At 43.2% G+C, this 15470-nt stretch overlaps 1 protein-coding gene across 2 annotated transcripts in view; it reads right to left on the bottom strand.

Annotated features, from left to right (window-relative positions):
• Positions 1-385: 385 nt before the first annotated feature.
• The window catches only part of LOC120525452 (MFS-type transporter SLC18B1-like), a 75922-nt gene continuing 60837 nt past the window's right edge, over positions 386-15470 (bottom strand). For both annotated transcript variants that reach the window (XM_039747760.1, XM_039747761.1), the window contains exons 12-14: positions 10708-10801; positions 4553-4599; positions 386-1943 (exon numbers count right to left, since the gene is read on the bottom strand). In XM_039747760.1, the coding sequence (XP_039603694.1) occupies positions 1880-1943; positions 4553-4599; positions 10708-10801 (205 nt within the window). In that variant the 3' untranslated portion in view covers positions 386-1879. The remainder of the gene's footprint in view (positions 1944-4552; positions 4600-10707; positions 10802-15470) is intronic.

Genomic DNA, 15470 nt, shown 5'->3' with positions numbered 1-15470 from the left:
CAATCTGTTACAATACAAACAGATCAAATAAGGTTTCTTTCACTCATGCACGCTGAAAAAACTATAACATTGATGTTGTTCATTCAACGTAAATTTTCTCTTTCAAGCAACTTAAGATTAGTCATTTAGTGTCGTAGCTTGAAATATTTGGTTTCAGATCTCAAAGTAAAAAAAATTGTTTGTACCAAAGTAAGTTATGGTGGAGGGAATAAACGTAAAAATCCTATTTCAGTTAACCTAATATTTTAGGTTGTTCGTGTGCTGTGTTTGTATATTCTTCTGGTCGAACTTTCCAGCATGATGGCTTTCCAACTGCCAAAAAAGAAGAACAACTTAAAAACTTCAGTATAAAACAAGTGAATTGCACCCAATCACTCTAAATGTTTGCCTCAACTTAAAAATTGTGGGATCAATAGGCTAAAAAGAATTATATTGGTTCAGATTGAAAATATTAAGTTCGAATCATTACCAAACTTTTTTCAGTGCATCAGGCTCAGTTTAAGAGTAGTTTCGACTTTCTGGCTTTTGGGTTACACAGTACTAGTTAATGTTAAACTAGCATGTAATTTCTGGGCCTGCTACGTATCTGCAGCACTCCTGCTAGAATGATGCATTACTGATTAATTAACATTACAACATAAACATTTTCAGCACCAAGGATATAATTCAATTAATTGCCGTACACAGAAAATAGTGCCTTTGCTTTAGAATTTCAAAACTAAACATTTTTTAGTATAATACCTTACTTTAAATTCTGGCCTCCTCTCCATAGTTACACAAATGATTTTAACTTTTAATTACAAACACAAGTATATTGTGTAATTATCTATTTTTTAAACTACAGCTTTCCCAGAATAACACTTCCACTACTTTGGGTCCATGTCTCCTGCCCTGCGTACTTCTTTGGAATAAGTGGACTCCTCTACAATATACCGTATGACTCTGTAAACAGCATGCTTTACGCGTGCAAAGGGCTTGACTTAGGCACAACATAAGAATATATTCTCATACAAGTAAGCAGCAAAGTTTAGTATTCTTTGTCTTATGACAACAAAGTTATATCTGTAGAAAAGAAGAAACATCCAATAGCTTCTACAAATGCTGACTGATTTAAGTCAGTGATCATAACTAAAATGTAAAAGGATGACTTGGGAGTTCAGTTCACATTAAGAACTGTGAGCTACTCTTAGATAACTAGGAATGACACTTGTTCATTCCAGTAAAAACATTTTTCAGTTATGAAAAGTTTAAATAGCAGCTGATGTTTTAACTAACAAAACGATTTACAGTATATAAAATATATTTAATAAATAGGTCAGCACTATACAAGATCTACAGTTGTGATGCCTTATTCATTGTGCATTCTTAAGTATAGTGCAGGATTAGCACAATGTCACATTTTAAGAACAATTCCCCAAATTACATCTGATTCTTGTGTAGTACTATCCCTATATTTTTAAAAGACCATTAACCTTATTATTATGTAGCACACCAACAAAATCTGTCAGTTCTCCTATGCTTAAGAACAATTTGTAATGCTTTCAATAGCATTGTTTACATTCAGTCTTCCATATTCAGACCACATGCATGCAAGTTTTAACATTGTCTTGATCAAATCAGACAGCATCAGAATATTATGGTCTGAAGTTGACTGCTAAACTCCATTCTGGGGAGTAAGATTTTACCAGGGTCATTCTTTTCAACAGTTTACATATAGTAGGGAAAAAAAGAATAAAACAAACTTGAACAACCCAGCTACTTCTTTTATAAACATCTGACCTTTTTCACTATTTGGTTCAGAAAAGCAAATCACATTAAAATAAGCTGAAAACGAAATTAACTTAACATAACAGTATCACAATTAACATAAACTCAAACATTAAATGTGATTAGAAAGTAAGGATGCTCTTTCTTCACTTTCTTCAATACTTGAAGGAGCAGGTCTAGATTAAAAGTAAAAAAAAATGTAAATAGCAGTTTTGAGAATGAAATCTCATGTGTTATGTTATTTACCATAATATAATAAAGATTCTGATATGTAGATTTACTTTAATGCATTATCCCTCAGTTGGTTTGTCCCCACTTCCTTCCTGTCCAATATGAAAACAGTCTTAAAAACATACTGCATTACTAAAATGTTTAGGGGGTTTAAGAGATTTTTGTGGAGTGAAAAACGAGGAATATTACTCCCTGAGGCCTGCACTACCATAACACATATAATTCATTCCATACCAATAAAATCAATTCTATTTATGTCTCTCACTTACATCATCCCATTGGAACACAGTGATTTTTTTAAATGCTGTATATGACATGCTACATATTTTTTACACAAAAGATAGATAGATAGATAGATAGATACTTTATTAATCCCAAGTAGAAATTCACATACTCCAGCAGCAGCATGCTGATAAAGAACAATATTAAATTAAAGAGTGATAACAATGAAGGTATGACAGACAGACAATAACTTTGTATAATGTTAACGTTTACCCCCCTGGGTGGAACTGAAGAGTCACATGGTGTGGGGGAACGATCTGCTCAGTCTGTCAGTGGAGCAGGACAGTGACAGCAGTCTGTCGCTGAAGCTGCTCCTCTGTCTGGAGATGACATTGTTTAGTGGATGCAGTGGATTCTCCATGATTGACAGGAGCCGCCTGCTCAGCCCCCGTCGCTCTTCCACAGATTAGACTGTCCAGCTCCATGCCTACAATACAGCCTGCCTTCCTCAGCAGTTTGTCCAGGTGTGAGGCGTCCTTCGTCTTTATGCTGCCTCCCCAGCACACCACCGTGTAGAAGAGGGCGCTCACCACAACCGTCTGATAGAACATCTGCAGCATCTTATTGCAGATATTGAAGGACGCCAGCCTTCTAAGGAAGTATAGTCGGCTCTGTCCTTTTTATGTTAAAATTTAGACTGAAGACTTTTTGTTCTTTAACTACTATGCCTTCAGAGGTTTCATCAGTCCCAACTTCTTACTAAGATGGTATTGTGAATAAAATGCTGAATGCCTAAACACCTAGGGTTACAGCATGAAACAAAAATTTAGCATATCACACTGAAAGCTCTACCACCCATAGTTACTAACCTGTATTTACATACAGTGAGTAAGTTAGCGTCCAATGATCTTAATGCTCAGGCAGGAGTGTAAGGAAGGAGCAGCTCAGACAGATAATGAGGGGCTAAACCATGAAGGGCTTTAAAGGTGAGAAGAATAATTTTATATTTGATTCTTGAAGAAACTGGTAACCAATGCAAATCATAATGGACAGCAGTGATGTGAGCAGATTTGTTAGTGTGTGTAAGTAAACGAGCAGCAGAATTCTGAACATTATATAATCTATTTATATACTTAGTCGGGAGGCCATAAAACAATGCATTGCAATAGTCCAGACGGGTAGTGATGAAAGCATGACTGAGTGTTTCAGTATCTTTCACACTGAGGAAAGAATGCAGATGAGCAAAGTTACAGAGATGAAAAAAACTGTCTGTACTATTGAGCTAATGTGTGGTTGAAAAGTAAGAAGCTAGTCAAAAATGACACCCAAATTAAGGATTGATTATTTATTTGATCTGTACATTAAGTGTGATGGTATATGGTGTTAACAGTGCTAAATAAAATAAAATCTGAACTGAAGAATCTTAATCAATTTAAACATCTAAACATGCTCACTTTCAACGCAAACACAGCATCCAAACTAGCTTAAAAGCATTTCCAAATATTAAAAGTGAAACACATAACAAATAACCTTGAACATACCTTCTGAAATAGGGCTCTGCAAAGTAGCAGATTCATATTTGTAATATTTTATCTTTATCTATATTTATCTTATCTATATTTATTATTTTACTGATTTTATCTTGGTAACTTTATTGTGAAACATTTTGTAAGTGCATTACATCTTGCCTGAAGAAGGGGCCCGAGTTGCCTCGAAAGCTTGCATATTGTAATCTTTTAGTTAGCCAATAAAAGGTGTCATTTTGCTTGACGTCTCACTACATTCATAATGGCTAACATTGTACAACACCCTAGTACTACTGAAAGTGCTATATAAATAAATAAATATTATTACTATTTTTATGTCTTCCTTAACAACAACCTGCATTTAAAGCTAACAATTATGGATGCAATGTGATTGATAACTGGGAGAGAGCACTTCACTTTGGCAAAATTAGATGGATGTTGTAAAAGCAAAACTATATTTAATGAAATATATTGCTTGTCAAACATACCATCAGGCAAGGAATCATATTTTCATAGTCAGTGAGAAACAAAAAGAGAAAAAAGTGCACACTTACTCCTTTGTTATCATGTTTGCTTAAATAGATCATTACACTGACATGTCTAGTCTCTCTTACTTACCAGCCCTGCTCACTATAAATATGACACACTTTCACAGTGCTAAATAAAATAAAATCTGAACTGAAGAATCTTAATCAATTTAAACATCTAAACATGCTCACTTTCAACGCAAACACAGCATCCAAACTAGTTTAAAAGCATTTCCAAATATTAAAAGTGAAACACATAACAAATAACCTTGAACATACCTTCTGAAACAGGGCTCTGCAAAGTAGCAGATTCCTAATAAAAGTACCTAAAAGAATAACAGACACCAATTCAAAATTCCAGTTATTACACCGTATATGCCTGGTGTACAATGAGTAACTAAATAAACAGCTTTATACATTTGCAGATTTTCATCTTAACCATTGAACTGACAAATTAGGACTGTTGTGAAATGTCACAGTAAATTTTATTTACGCCAGTGTCACACTACAAGACTTAGTGTCATTTCTAGACAGACAGCATATAATATCAATGGGTACAGGACCTGAGTCTCATTGCCTTTGTGGGTGTCAAATTATACATGTGGAATTGCAGGGGCTGATAGATTACATGATTATTTGATGAATTTTTATTACTGTCCCATGTTTTCTACGAGGTTGAGTTTGTCATAGTAAGTCACAGAGCTCTATGACTAAGTTGTTTGAGTGCAAACAACTGCAACTGTTCTAGGCTCACTGAAATTTTGTTAAGATTAGTGAAATGAATGGTGCAACTAAAAATCACTGGAAATGTTGTGTAGTGTGACCCTGGATTTACACAATGCCCTCATAACTTTTCATCATGGTTCCAAATCTCCTATTACACAAAAACAAGGTGTCACGCACGCGCGAGTAGGAGGCCGCGGATTGATTCGACAGCACCTGGGAAACCACTCGCCAGGGAATGGTGGGGTATTAACTTTCTCCCTCTGCTTCCTCATAGGAAAAAAGACCGTCCTGCACCATAGGCATGGATGACCGCAGTGCGATACTTCCGCCCTTCCTCCGCCATCTTGCCCTGGCGTCATCCTCCCCATCCTCCCTTGCGGTCCTTCCCGACATTCCTCCACTTCCAGCTCCTCCCCAATAAAATGGCCGCGACGCCAGGAGTCGTCGCGCATATGAACTGTTTGTTTATAATTTTGACCTGTTTTTTTTGTCTGTACAATATACGGGGCCGGAAAAACCCCAACCCTTGCTACTGTCTCTCTCGGTCCTTTACAAGTGGCGTAGTCGGCAGGATAGAGATCCCGGAATGACGGAGGGACAGGACCTGAACACCGTGCTGCAGGGAATGAGCGCCCAGCTCCAGGCCCTGCAGCAAGCGCAAGCCGCTACCAACCGGGAGCTGGAGGCCACGAAGGCCAGGTTAGTGGAAGCCCAACGGGCGAGACCAGACCCGCCCAGGCAGCCGCCTCCTCCTATGGTACCGATGGGCCCTTCGGAGGACGTCGATGCCTACCTGGGCATGTTTGAGAGGGCGGCCACCCGGAGCGAGTGGCAGCGGTCAGTGGGCGTCCATCTTGGCGCCATACCTGAAGGACCAGCGCTGCGGGCCTATTATGACCTCCCTGAGGAGGAGGCGCTAATTACGACCTCCTCAAGCCCGAAATATTGGCCCGCTACGGCATTAGCCGGGCCAGCAGGCGGCGAATGGCGGAACTGGGTCTTTGACCCGAAAAGCCCTTCGCGCCCAGGCGTTGAGTTCTGGGGCAAGATGGGCGCTGGCTACGGCCAGAGAGCCCGACGGGCGGAAAGTGGTCGGCGGGTGGCCTGTGAAGGCCTGGTCAATGCAATGCCCAGTTCCCTCGCCCAGCAGGTCCGGGGGCACGCCTATCAAAACATGTCGGGCCTCCTCGACGTCCTGGAGCGTCAGTTGGCGGTCCTCCGACTTGGGGGGTCAGAAAAGCCTGCTCGCGGGAACCGGCAGGGGGGCGGCCACCCCGAGCCCCTCGACGCGCTGCAGAAGCGCCAGCCAGAGCCAAGAGAGGCGGGTCCGCCGCTGTTTCAAGTGTGGCGAGACCGCCACCTGCTGCCAAACTGCCCCATCACATCGCCCGGAGCCTATGGACTGCAGCTGGACATCACGGAGAGGTATTGTACCCGCCGCATCCCTTGGCGAGTCGAACACGGGAGTGGTGTTGCTAAATGGGCACGCCGTGGTGGCTTTGTTTGATTCCGGCAGCAACATTACCATTGTTGCTCGCCGTTTCGTCTTACCGCAACAGTGGTTAAAGCAGCATTTGTTGGTTACCTGTGTACATGGGGGGACTAGGTCATATCGTTCCGCTCACTGCTATCTTACCTGGAAGGGGGAACCAATCAAATGGCGGTCGCTGTGTTACCTGACCCCCTTCCCAGTGATCTGGGACAAGACTGGTCTAAAAGAATCAGCGGTAAGCCATTCGCCGCTCCCGGGGCCTCGTTGGATCTTGTCATGAGGGGAAAAGGCACCCCTCCCGCGGCCTCCACGCCGTGCACAAGGGCAGGCCCTATGGGCGCTGGTGTCTCGGGGGACCTTTCCGTGGCTACGGACCTTGACCGGAAGATTCCGCGGAGAAGGGACTAGCCAGGAACTCTTCCCGGGCCCAGGCCCCAAGACCTCTCGGCGGCCTGGACCATCAATTTCGGTCCACGCCGGCCTCCTTTAAGAGGGAGCAGTGGAATGATGACTCCCTGCGCTTTGCCCGGAATGCGATTGTTCTGCCTAACAGCTCGACAGCGGACGGATCCACACCGGGAACCCTTCTTTGTCCTTGAGAATGATCTGTTGTACCGAGTGGCTACCCATGAGGGCGAGGTGCGGAAGTTGTTGCTAATTCCGCGTACCTTCCGGCGGGAGATATGCGAGTTGGCACATGCTCACCTCCTAGGCGCCCACCTCGGGGCCGAAAAAACACTGGAGAGGATTAAGCTCCGCTTTTACTGGCCTGGGATCAATGAGGAGGTCCGGCGGTTCTGTCAATCCTGTCCGGAGTGCCAGACCCGCCAGATTCCTAGGAGGGACCGTGCTCCTCTAGTCCCTATTCCCCTCGTGGACATCCCTTTGAAAGGATAGGGGTCGATTTGGTGGGACCCTGGAGCCCTCAACCCGTGGCCACAAGTATATCCTAGTCATGGTGGACTATGCCACCCGGTACCCAGAGGCGGTTCCCCTGCGCTCCGCTAATACTAAAAGCATCGCACGGGAACTGGTTAACTTGTTTTCACGCGTGGGCATACCCAAGGAGGTCCTCACGGACCAGGATGCGCCCTTCACTTCGGATACGTTCAAGGAGGTGGCCAAATTACTGCAGATAAAGCACCTGAAAGCGTCAGTCTATCACCCGCAAACTGGCGGGTTGGTGAGCGATTTAATCAGGCGCTTAAGCAGATGCTCCGCAAGGTAGTCAGCTGACGGCAGGAACTGGGACCAGCTCCTCCCGCTCGTGCTTTTGCCTACCGGGAGGTACCCCAGGCCTCTACGGGCTTCTCCCCTTTTGAATTACTATACGGGCGACAACCCCGGGGAATCCTCGACATCCTAAAAGAAGGCTGGGAGGCGAGGCTCTTCCCTCCTCTAATATTTTGGAGATGCGTGAGCGCAACTGCGCGACCGACTCACAAAGATCAGGCCCCTCCTAAAAGAGCACGTGACTCGTGCGCAAGCAGCGCAGGCCGGTGTTACAACCGCAACTCCGTCCTCAGGGAGTTCCGCCCGGGACCGAGTTATGGTGCTCGTCCCGACCTCCCACTCGAAGCTGCTCGCTCACTGGCAAGGGCCTTACGAGGTTAAGGAGAGAAAGGACTGCGTCGACTATTTGGTGAAACAGCCCAATGCGTCGACCGAGTGAGAGGATCTATCATGTCAACCTGTTAAAGCCCTGAGAGATAGAGAGGAGCTCCCAGCTCCGTAGGTCACTCTCCCTTTCGCAAGCACAACTGCCCTTAACCTCGGCGAAGAGCTGACCCCAAGCAGCGGCAGGAGTTAGCCCAAACACTCCGAGCCATCCCGAGGTAGTGGCGAGTCACCCGGCCGGACCGCTGATTGAGCGCGATATAGTCACGGAGCCCGGTAATCGTCCGGGAGAGGCCCTACCGACTCCGGAGGCAAAACGCGCAGAGGTCGAACTGGAGGTGAAACGTATGTTGGACATGGACATAATTGAAGAGAGCCATAGTCCCTGGTCCAGCCCTATTGTCCTCGTCTCCAAGCCAGGCGGCTCCTGGAGGTTCTGTAATGACTTTAGGCGTCTGAATCAGATCTCCAAGTTCGATGCCTACCCCATGCCCGCATTGACGACCTCCTTGGCGGCTGGAGTGCGGCTCGATATCTGACTACCCTTGACATGACAAAAGGGTATTGGCAAATTCCTTTAACGGCATCCGCAAAGGAGAAAACGGCCTTTAGCACCCCTAGCGGGCACTGGCAGTACAAGGTCCTCCCATTTGGGCTGCACGGGGCTCCGGCGACCTTCCAACGTCTGGTAGATAGAGTGCTGAAGCCCACCAGTCCTATAGCGCCGCCTACCTGGATGACGCGTTGTCATCTATTCCGGCACCTGGGAGGAGCATCTACTGCAGGTCGCAGCTGTCCTCCGAACACTGGCTAAAGCCGGCCTCCGCATAAACCCCGGAAGTGTTTTTGGATTAAAGGAGGCCAAATATTTAGGCTACCTCGTGGGACAAGGACAGGTGCGCCACAGAGCTCCAAAGTTAAAGACATCTTAGAATGGCCCGTCCGAGTACCAAGAAACAGGTGCAGGCTTTCTTGGGGCTTGCGAGTTACTACCGCCGGTTTGTTCCCGTTTCTCGAAGAGCAGCACCCTTGACTGACCTGACAAAAGGGCGCTCCCTATACGTGGTGTGGACCGACAAAGCAGAACAGCGTTCAGTGACCTAAAGAAGGCCCTAACGTCGGCACCTGTGTTACGGACGCCCGATTTTGGGCTCCGTTTATTCTCCAGACCGGCGCGGACACAGGCCTGGGTGCCGTGCTGAGCCAAAGCGTCGATGGTGTCGAGCACCCTGTGATGTACCTTAGCGGAAACTGATGGACGGGAGCCGTGCGCGGCAGTGGAGAGGGAGGCCTTGGCCATTAAGTGGGCAGTGACCCACCTCCGGTACTACCTGCTGGGTCGCGAATTCGCTCTGGTGACTGATCACGCTGCACTTCAGTGGATGTCCCTGCACAAAGAGTCGAATCCGCGGGTCACCAGGTGGTTCCTGGACTTACAGCCGTATAAGTTCACTGTCACTTATCGGCGGGCACCCTTCAGGCCAATGCCGATGCCCTCTCTCGTATTCACGACCTCTCGGTTAGGTCCGCCCGACCTGACGGTCCTGGGCTAAGGGGGATCGTGTCGCACGCGCAGTAGGAGGCCGCGGATTGATTCGACAGCACCTGGGAAACCACTCGCCGCCAGGGAATGGTGGGGTATTAACTTTCTCCCTCTGCTTCCTCATAGGAAAAAAGACCGTCCTGCACCATAGGCATGGATGACCGCAGTGCGATACTTCCGCCCTTCCTCCGCCATCTTGCCCTGACGTCATCCTCCCCATCCTCCCTTGCGGTCCTTCCCGACATTCCTCCACTTCCGGCTCCTCCCCAATAAAATGGCCGCGACGCCAGGAGTCGGCGTCGCGCATTATGAACTGTTTAGTTTATAATTTTGACCTGTTTTTTTTTGTCTGTACAATATACGGGGCCGGAAAAACCCCAACCCTTGCTACTGTCTCTCTCGGTCCTTTACAAAGGGTATCAACAGATCACCTCATTTTGGCAGCCATCCAACATGATCTCCCCTAGTGACTCTTTGGGAAGATTCACAGGGGAGGTGGAACCAGTACTGGTAGAACTGGGTACAAAGTGGGAACCAAATCGAGATGATGCACCAGTCTAACATAGGGCCCACACTTCCATACTTCATTTTGCCAACTTAGAACTGACACTTAACCAAACTCGTATGTCTTTGGGATAAAAATTGGTGGTCCCGGAGAAAACACAAACCCATGGAATGTGGAACTTCCTTGCTGACGATGACGGGTCATGGGATTCAGAACTAGAACACTGATACAGCCGTGCTAATCACTTTGTCACTCTTCTAATCCTTTATATGCAATTCACAATTGTAAAATAATTTATCACTTTGCTGCCAACTCTACAGTTTACTTGTTCTTAGCAATGCATTTACAACACTGCTAACTAAAATATGCTTCTTATAGGCTACACTTCATTAATGTACAGTTATTTACTTTGCTATTTTTTATTTGGGATTATCATTTGTCCTTTAAAGCATAGGAGTTTCTGGATTGAACATTCCGCCATTAGAACATTTTCTTCACTTTATATAATTCAGTGTGAAAAAGATGTCTTGCATAAATCTTAGCACACTTACCGATATAAATACAAGCCCTCCTTGAGCAGCTGCAGCCCACTCAAAATTGAACTTTTCAACCAGAAATCCACCAAGAGTTGGGCCAAAGAAATTCCTAAATTGAAATAAATACTTGATTAACAGTAAAAAAAAAAAAGAAAAGTGGGAATTTAGTTTAGAGCAATGTTATTTGGTGTTTCACATAAACTACAACTTCATGCTTAGCTAATATTATTTAAATATTTAGTAAGTCTGTTTTCTGTAAAACACTACAAAACTCTTGACTCTTGGGCAATTTACAAACCTTAGTTTCATTCAACCTTTCTAGCTGGTGCAGGACAACAAAGCAGAACAGTCAGAAGGGCTATCCTGAAAACCACAGCAACTGCTGATTACCATTTCACCCTGTCATGTGGCCTTCACGGTTCATGGAGTCATTTTTTTACTTCCATGGGAAGACTAAAGCTTACAAATGAACATTTCAGGAAATCTCAGTAAATTACATGTTTGCCTTAAATAATTCTGCTATGGAATTTCCTATAGTGAAAAATCAATCCAGCTTTTTGGCCTATATTTTCTCAGAAAGAGAGTATTATCCTTTCATAGGGTGAAGGTCACTTCTAAAATGACTCCAACTCTCAAAATGTGAATCTTGCATGGATGCTCACACAGGATTTTCAAAGCTGAAATGACTTTTTTCATGTTGACTGCTTTTTAGCAGATGTTAAGGACTGGATGTCTAAGAATTTTGTTCAGATAAATTCAAAGCAGAAATTGTCAAATCAGACGCAGATCATTTGCATAGGTTTATTAGATTTTAGACTTTATTTAAAAAACGGTTTGAATCACATTGCACTGGAACCTTTTTATTATCTTAGAAATATTTCTAGAGACAGATCAATACTAACTTTTAGAGAGTCAGGATTAATGGTTTAGTGTCTTCAACTATTACAATGGTCTCTCAAATTATCCTAACCTGAAAGCATTTCAATAGGCTTCAAATGGTACAAAATACTTCTGCCTGAATTTGAACTACAACTAAGTTGAAAGAACTTGTCACTCCAACTTTATCATCATTTCACTGGTTGCCAGTCTGTTTTAGGATTGATTTTAATGTTTTATTGATTATGTTTAAGGTAGTGCATGGTCTGGCCTCAACTGCATATATAAATGATTTATTTATGTACCTGGATGCAGCCTGTGGTCCTCTGGCAATAACCTGCTAGCTCCTCTGTGAGCCAGGTTGAAGACTACAGGTGGCCATGTTTTTTGGTCAGAGAACTTCAACTCTGGAAAAAACTTGTCAGAGGAATTCACACTGGCTGAATTTGTACAGTATGTTCTTTTAAAATCCTTCTTAAATCTTCCCAGCTTCAAAAGTTTTTTTTTACTATAACTACGGGGGCTCTGCCTCCTGCTCACTTCGCTTACCCATCCCCGTGTTTGCTTTACCGAATATACAATTTAAAGAGATTGTTATTTTCATGGGAATTGGTACATAAGTATTATTTTCACTTTTTTATCAAGCGGGGTCATTTTTGCTAAATCGCTTGTAATTCGACCTCTCCAAATTAGAATCATTGCTGTTATTGAACTATCTGGAGTATAAACACATGTTTGGTCTCTTTGTAAAGGTACCATTCTCTAGTTTCACCCTTAGTAGTCAGAATCACTGTAGGTGTGACTGATCAAAAGTTATGCACATTAGAACTCACAAAAAAAACGAATTTTTTTGTTCTCGCCTAAGTTTTTTTTATGAAAATAAAGGAAAATAAAGCTGCAGTTGGTAGGTGGGGACAGAAACACACTATATACCAACAGAATGACTTGTTGACTAGTCACATTTCAAATTTGAAAAGAATACCTGTACAAATGACATTTTTACACCAGTTTTTATGTGGGCATGCCCAGGTGCTTTTTAGAGGGACCATTATCCACATTTTGGAACGTATGGAAAAGTGTAATAACTTTTGAATGCTTCAACCCACATATATCAATAAGGGCTCTACTGAAAGCTTACACCTAAAGGAATCTATATCTACACACAGTGTCACTCTATTAGTTATAAAAATAATAAAAACAATAAAAAAATACACAATTCTATGTAAAAATAGTCAATACAAGTCTTATGGGCCAAAAATATATTTATATTTTTTATTTTTTACTTTTTTTATAAAATGCACACAAACTATATATATTTCTTTTACAAACTGTTACAACACAGCTCAGCGTTTTTCCATGTGCCACTTGATGGCAGCAATCACTAGCAAGCAGAAAGCACAAGGGCGTGGCACGTCGCTCTCTGCCATTAGACTTGTCCTGGGCCGATTGATTACTTTCACGCCGCGTACATGCATCTATTATTTAATCGAGCATTTATTTACGTTTATCGGTACGTTTATTCATATTTAAATTGTGAAAAAACTTGGCGAAATCACAATAAACAACCACGCACCAACTCTGCAGACTGGCACAAATGCCACCTTTGCACAGCTCCGATCGTTTTGTTTACAAGTTAGTATGGCAAGTTACATATCAAAATGCTCGGCTGCTCATTGGCTGTAAGTTTTGAGTGTCAGTCACAGTGTCCAATCAAACTGGTAGATTCTACCAGGGTTTGGAGTTGTACGTCATCGTTCAGCTGTCTGTGACACTCGTTGGCTATACGAGGTGCCAGTCAACCCCAGACCCGTCGTAATTGGCCAACTTAGGTGTCGATCAGAAGCTAACACTTCCGTGTTACATGCGGTAGCATGGTTATCGCCGACAGAAACAAATTACGTCTGATATGATCAATAGAAATGAAAAAAATTACGTAGCTAGTCTCAAGTTATGAAACGTTTTCTGGAGTTTTTGTCCCTTTGAGGATATATCGTGTGTTTTGGACCTAATCGTTTTACTGGATTATATTCGCTGGAGCCTTACGGACAGAATGGGATCAATACTGCTCGGAAATATTAATGTTTGACTTGCAGGGGGTCTTCAAAGGTAGGGAAAGTCAACTCTTAAAAGTATGTACTTCTCTGTAAAAGGCTTTAGTGTCAGTGCTGTGGTTGTTGTGTGTCAAAATGGTTTCTATCATCGGTAAGACGAGACTTTGAAGTTTCATTTGATGGGTAGTATGTCGAGATGCATGGCAGTTGGGCATGCACACATTACTGTAACGTTTTTAAAACGCTGTTATGTCCCGGGACCGGTACGTGTGCGCGTTAAAGGGTTAAAACTTTTGTAAAAACAATACTTGTCCTTTATTTCCGGCCCCAGGCATGGTTAAATCTCTTTCTCGCAAGACATATAACGCTGCTCGCGTTGTGAAGAGGGTGTGGCTGAACGCACGCTAAGGAGATGCCGTCGGATCATCAGCTGTCTTTCTGCTGCTGGCGAGCTGCCTGTTCTGCTTGTCTCACTGCCCGATCATTTCAAAACCTGTACAGCAGCTGTCCTTTTGCCACTTTGTGTCTCTGCCACTTGCGTTGTGAAGAGGGGGTTTAGGGTGGCTGAACGCACGCAAGGAGAAGCGGTCGGATCATCTGCTGGCTTTCTACTGCTGGCGAGCTGCGTGTTTTGCTTGTCACTTGTCTTTGTTTTAAGAGCTGGGAGCAAATTAAAGTGTCTCTCGCGGGACTTCAAGCTGTCTTCCGAGAAGATCACGTCTCATCTCCCTTGTGTTCTCGCATCTCATTTTATTATGCTTTATTAACTTGAACTTACTGTGGCTTTTTGTATTTGTATTTATTTAATTGTGTGTTTAAATTACACTTTAAATTACATATTTGTAATATTTTATCTTTATCTATATTTATTATTTTACTGATTTTATCTTGGTAACTTTATTGTGAAACATTTTGTAAGTGCATTACACCTTGCCTGAAGAAGGGGCCCGAGTTGCCTCGAAAGCTTGCATATTGTAATCTTTTAGTTAGCCAATAAAAGGTGTAATTTTGCTTGACGTCTCACTACAGTCAAAATGGCTAACATTGTACAACACCCTAGTACTACTGAAAGTGCTATATAAATAAATAAATATTATTACTATTTTTATGTCTTCCTTAACAACAACCTGCATTTAAAGCTAACAATTATGGGTGCAATGTGATTGATAACTGGGAGAGAGCACTTCACTTTGGCAAAATTAGATGGATGTTGTAAAAGCAAAACTATATTTAATGAAATATATTGCTTGTCAAACATACCATCAGGCAAGGAATCATATTTTCATAGTCAGTGAGAAACAAAAAGAGAAAAAAGTGCACACTTACTCCTTTGTTATCATGTTTGCTTAAATAGATCATTACACTGACATGTCTAGTCTCTCTTACTTGCCAGCCCTGCTCACTATAAATATGACACACTTTCTACCATAAAATCTGAGCTCCTACAGGCAAAGCATGCACAGATCACATGATTAGATGAATACCTCAGGAAATGAGCTGTTGATGACTATCAGGATTTAGAAAGGTGTTCTGGGGTTTCACTGCACCAGCGTCCCAGCTAAATTGTAGAAAATGCAGAATGTCACAGCAGTCAAATTTCCCTGAAACTTCTCTCCTGCCACAATCACTCAAATTGCAGGACAGAAATCATTTCATGAAATCAGAAAAATCTCTAGAAAGTCATCTAGGCCTCTATAGGTCTTTCAAATATGATAAGGTCAGGGTCCACAGCTCCACCATCACAAAGGCACTGGGAGGAAATGACAGACTGGTAGGGTAGGAACTATTGCTTAATAATAACATGAGTGCACAACTCAAGAATGACAAGAACTGGAATGATCCTCATTACCA

Source organism: Polypterus senegalus, chromosome 3 (genome assembly GCF_016835505.1).
Source record: "Polypterus senegalus isolate Bchr_013 chromosome 3, ASM1683550v1, whole genome shotgun sequence".
NCBI lineage: Eukaryota > Metazoa > Chordata > Cladistia > Polypteriformes > Polypteridae > Polypterus > Polypterus senegalus.
The sequence above is the reverse complement of the archived record's forward strand: the minus strand, read 5'-3'. Positions and strand labels throughout refer to the sequence as shown.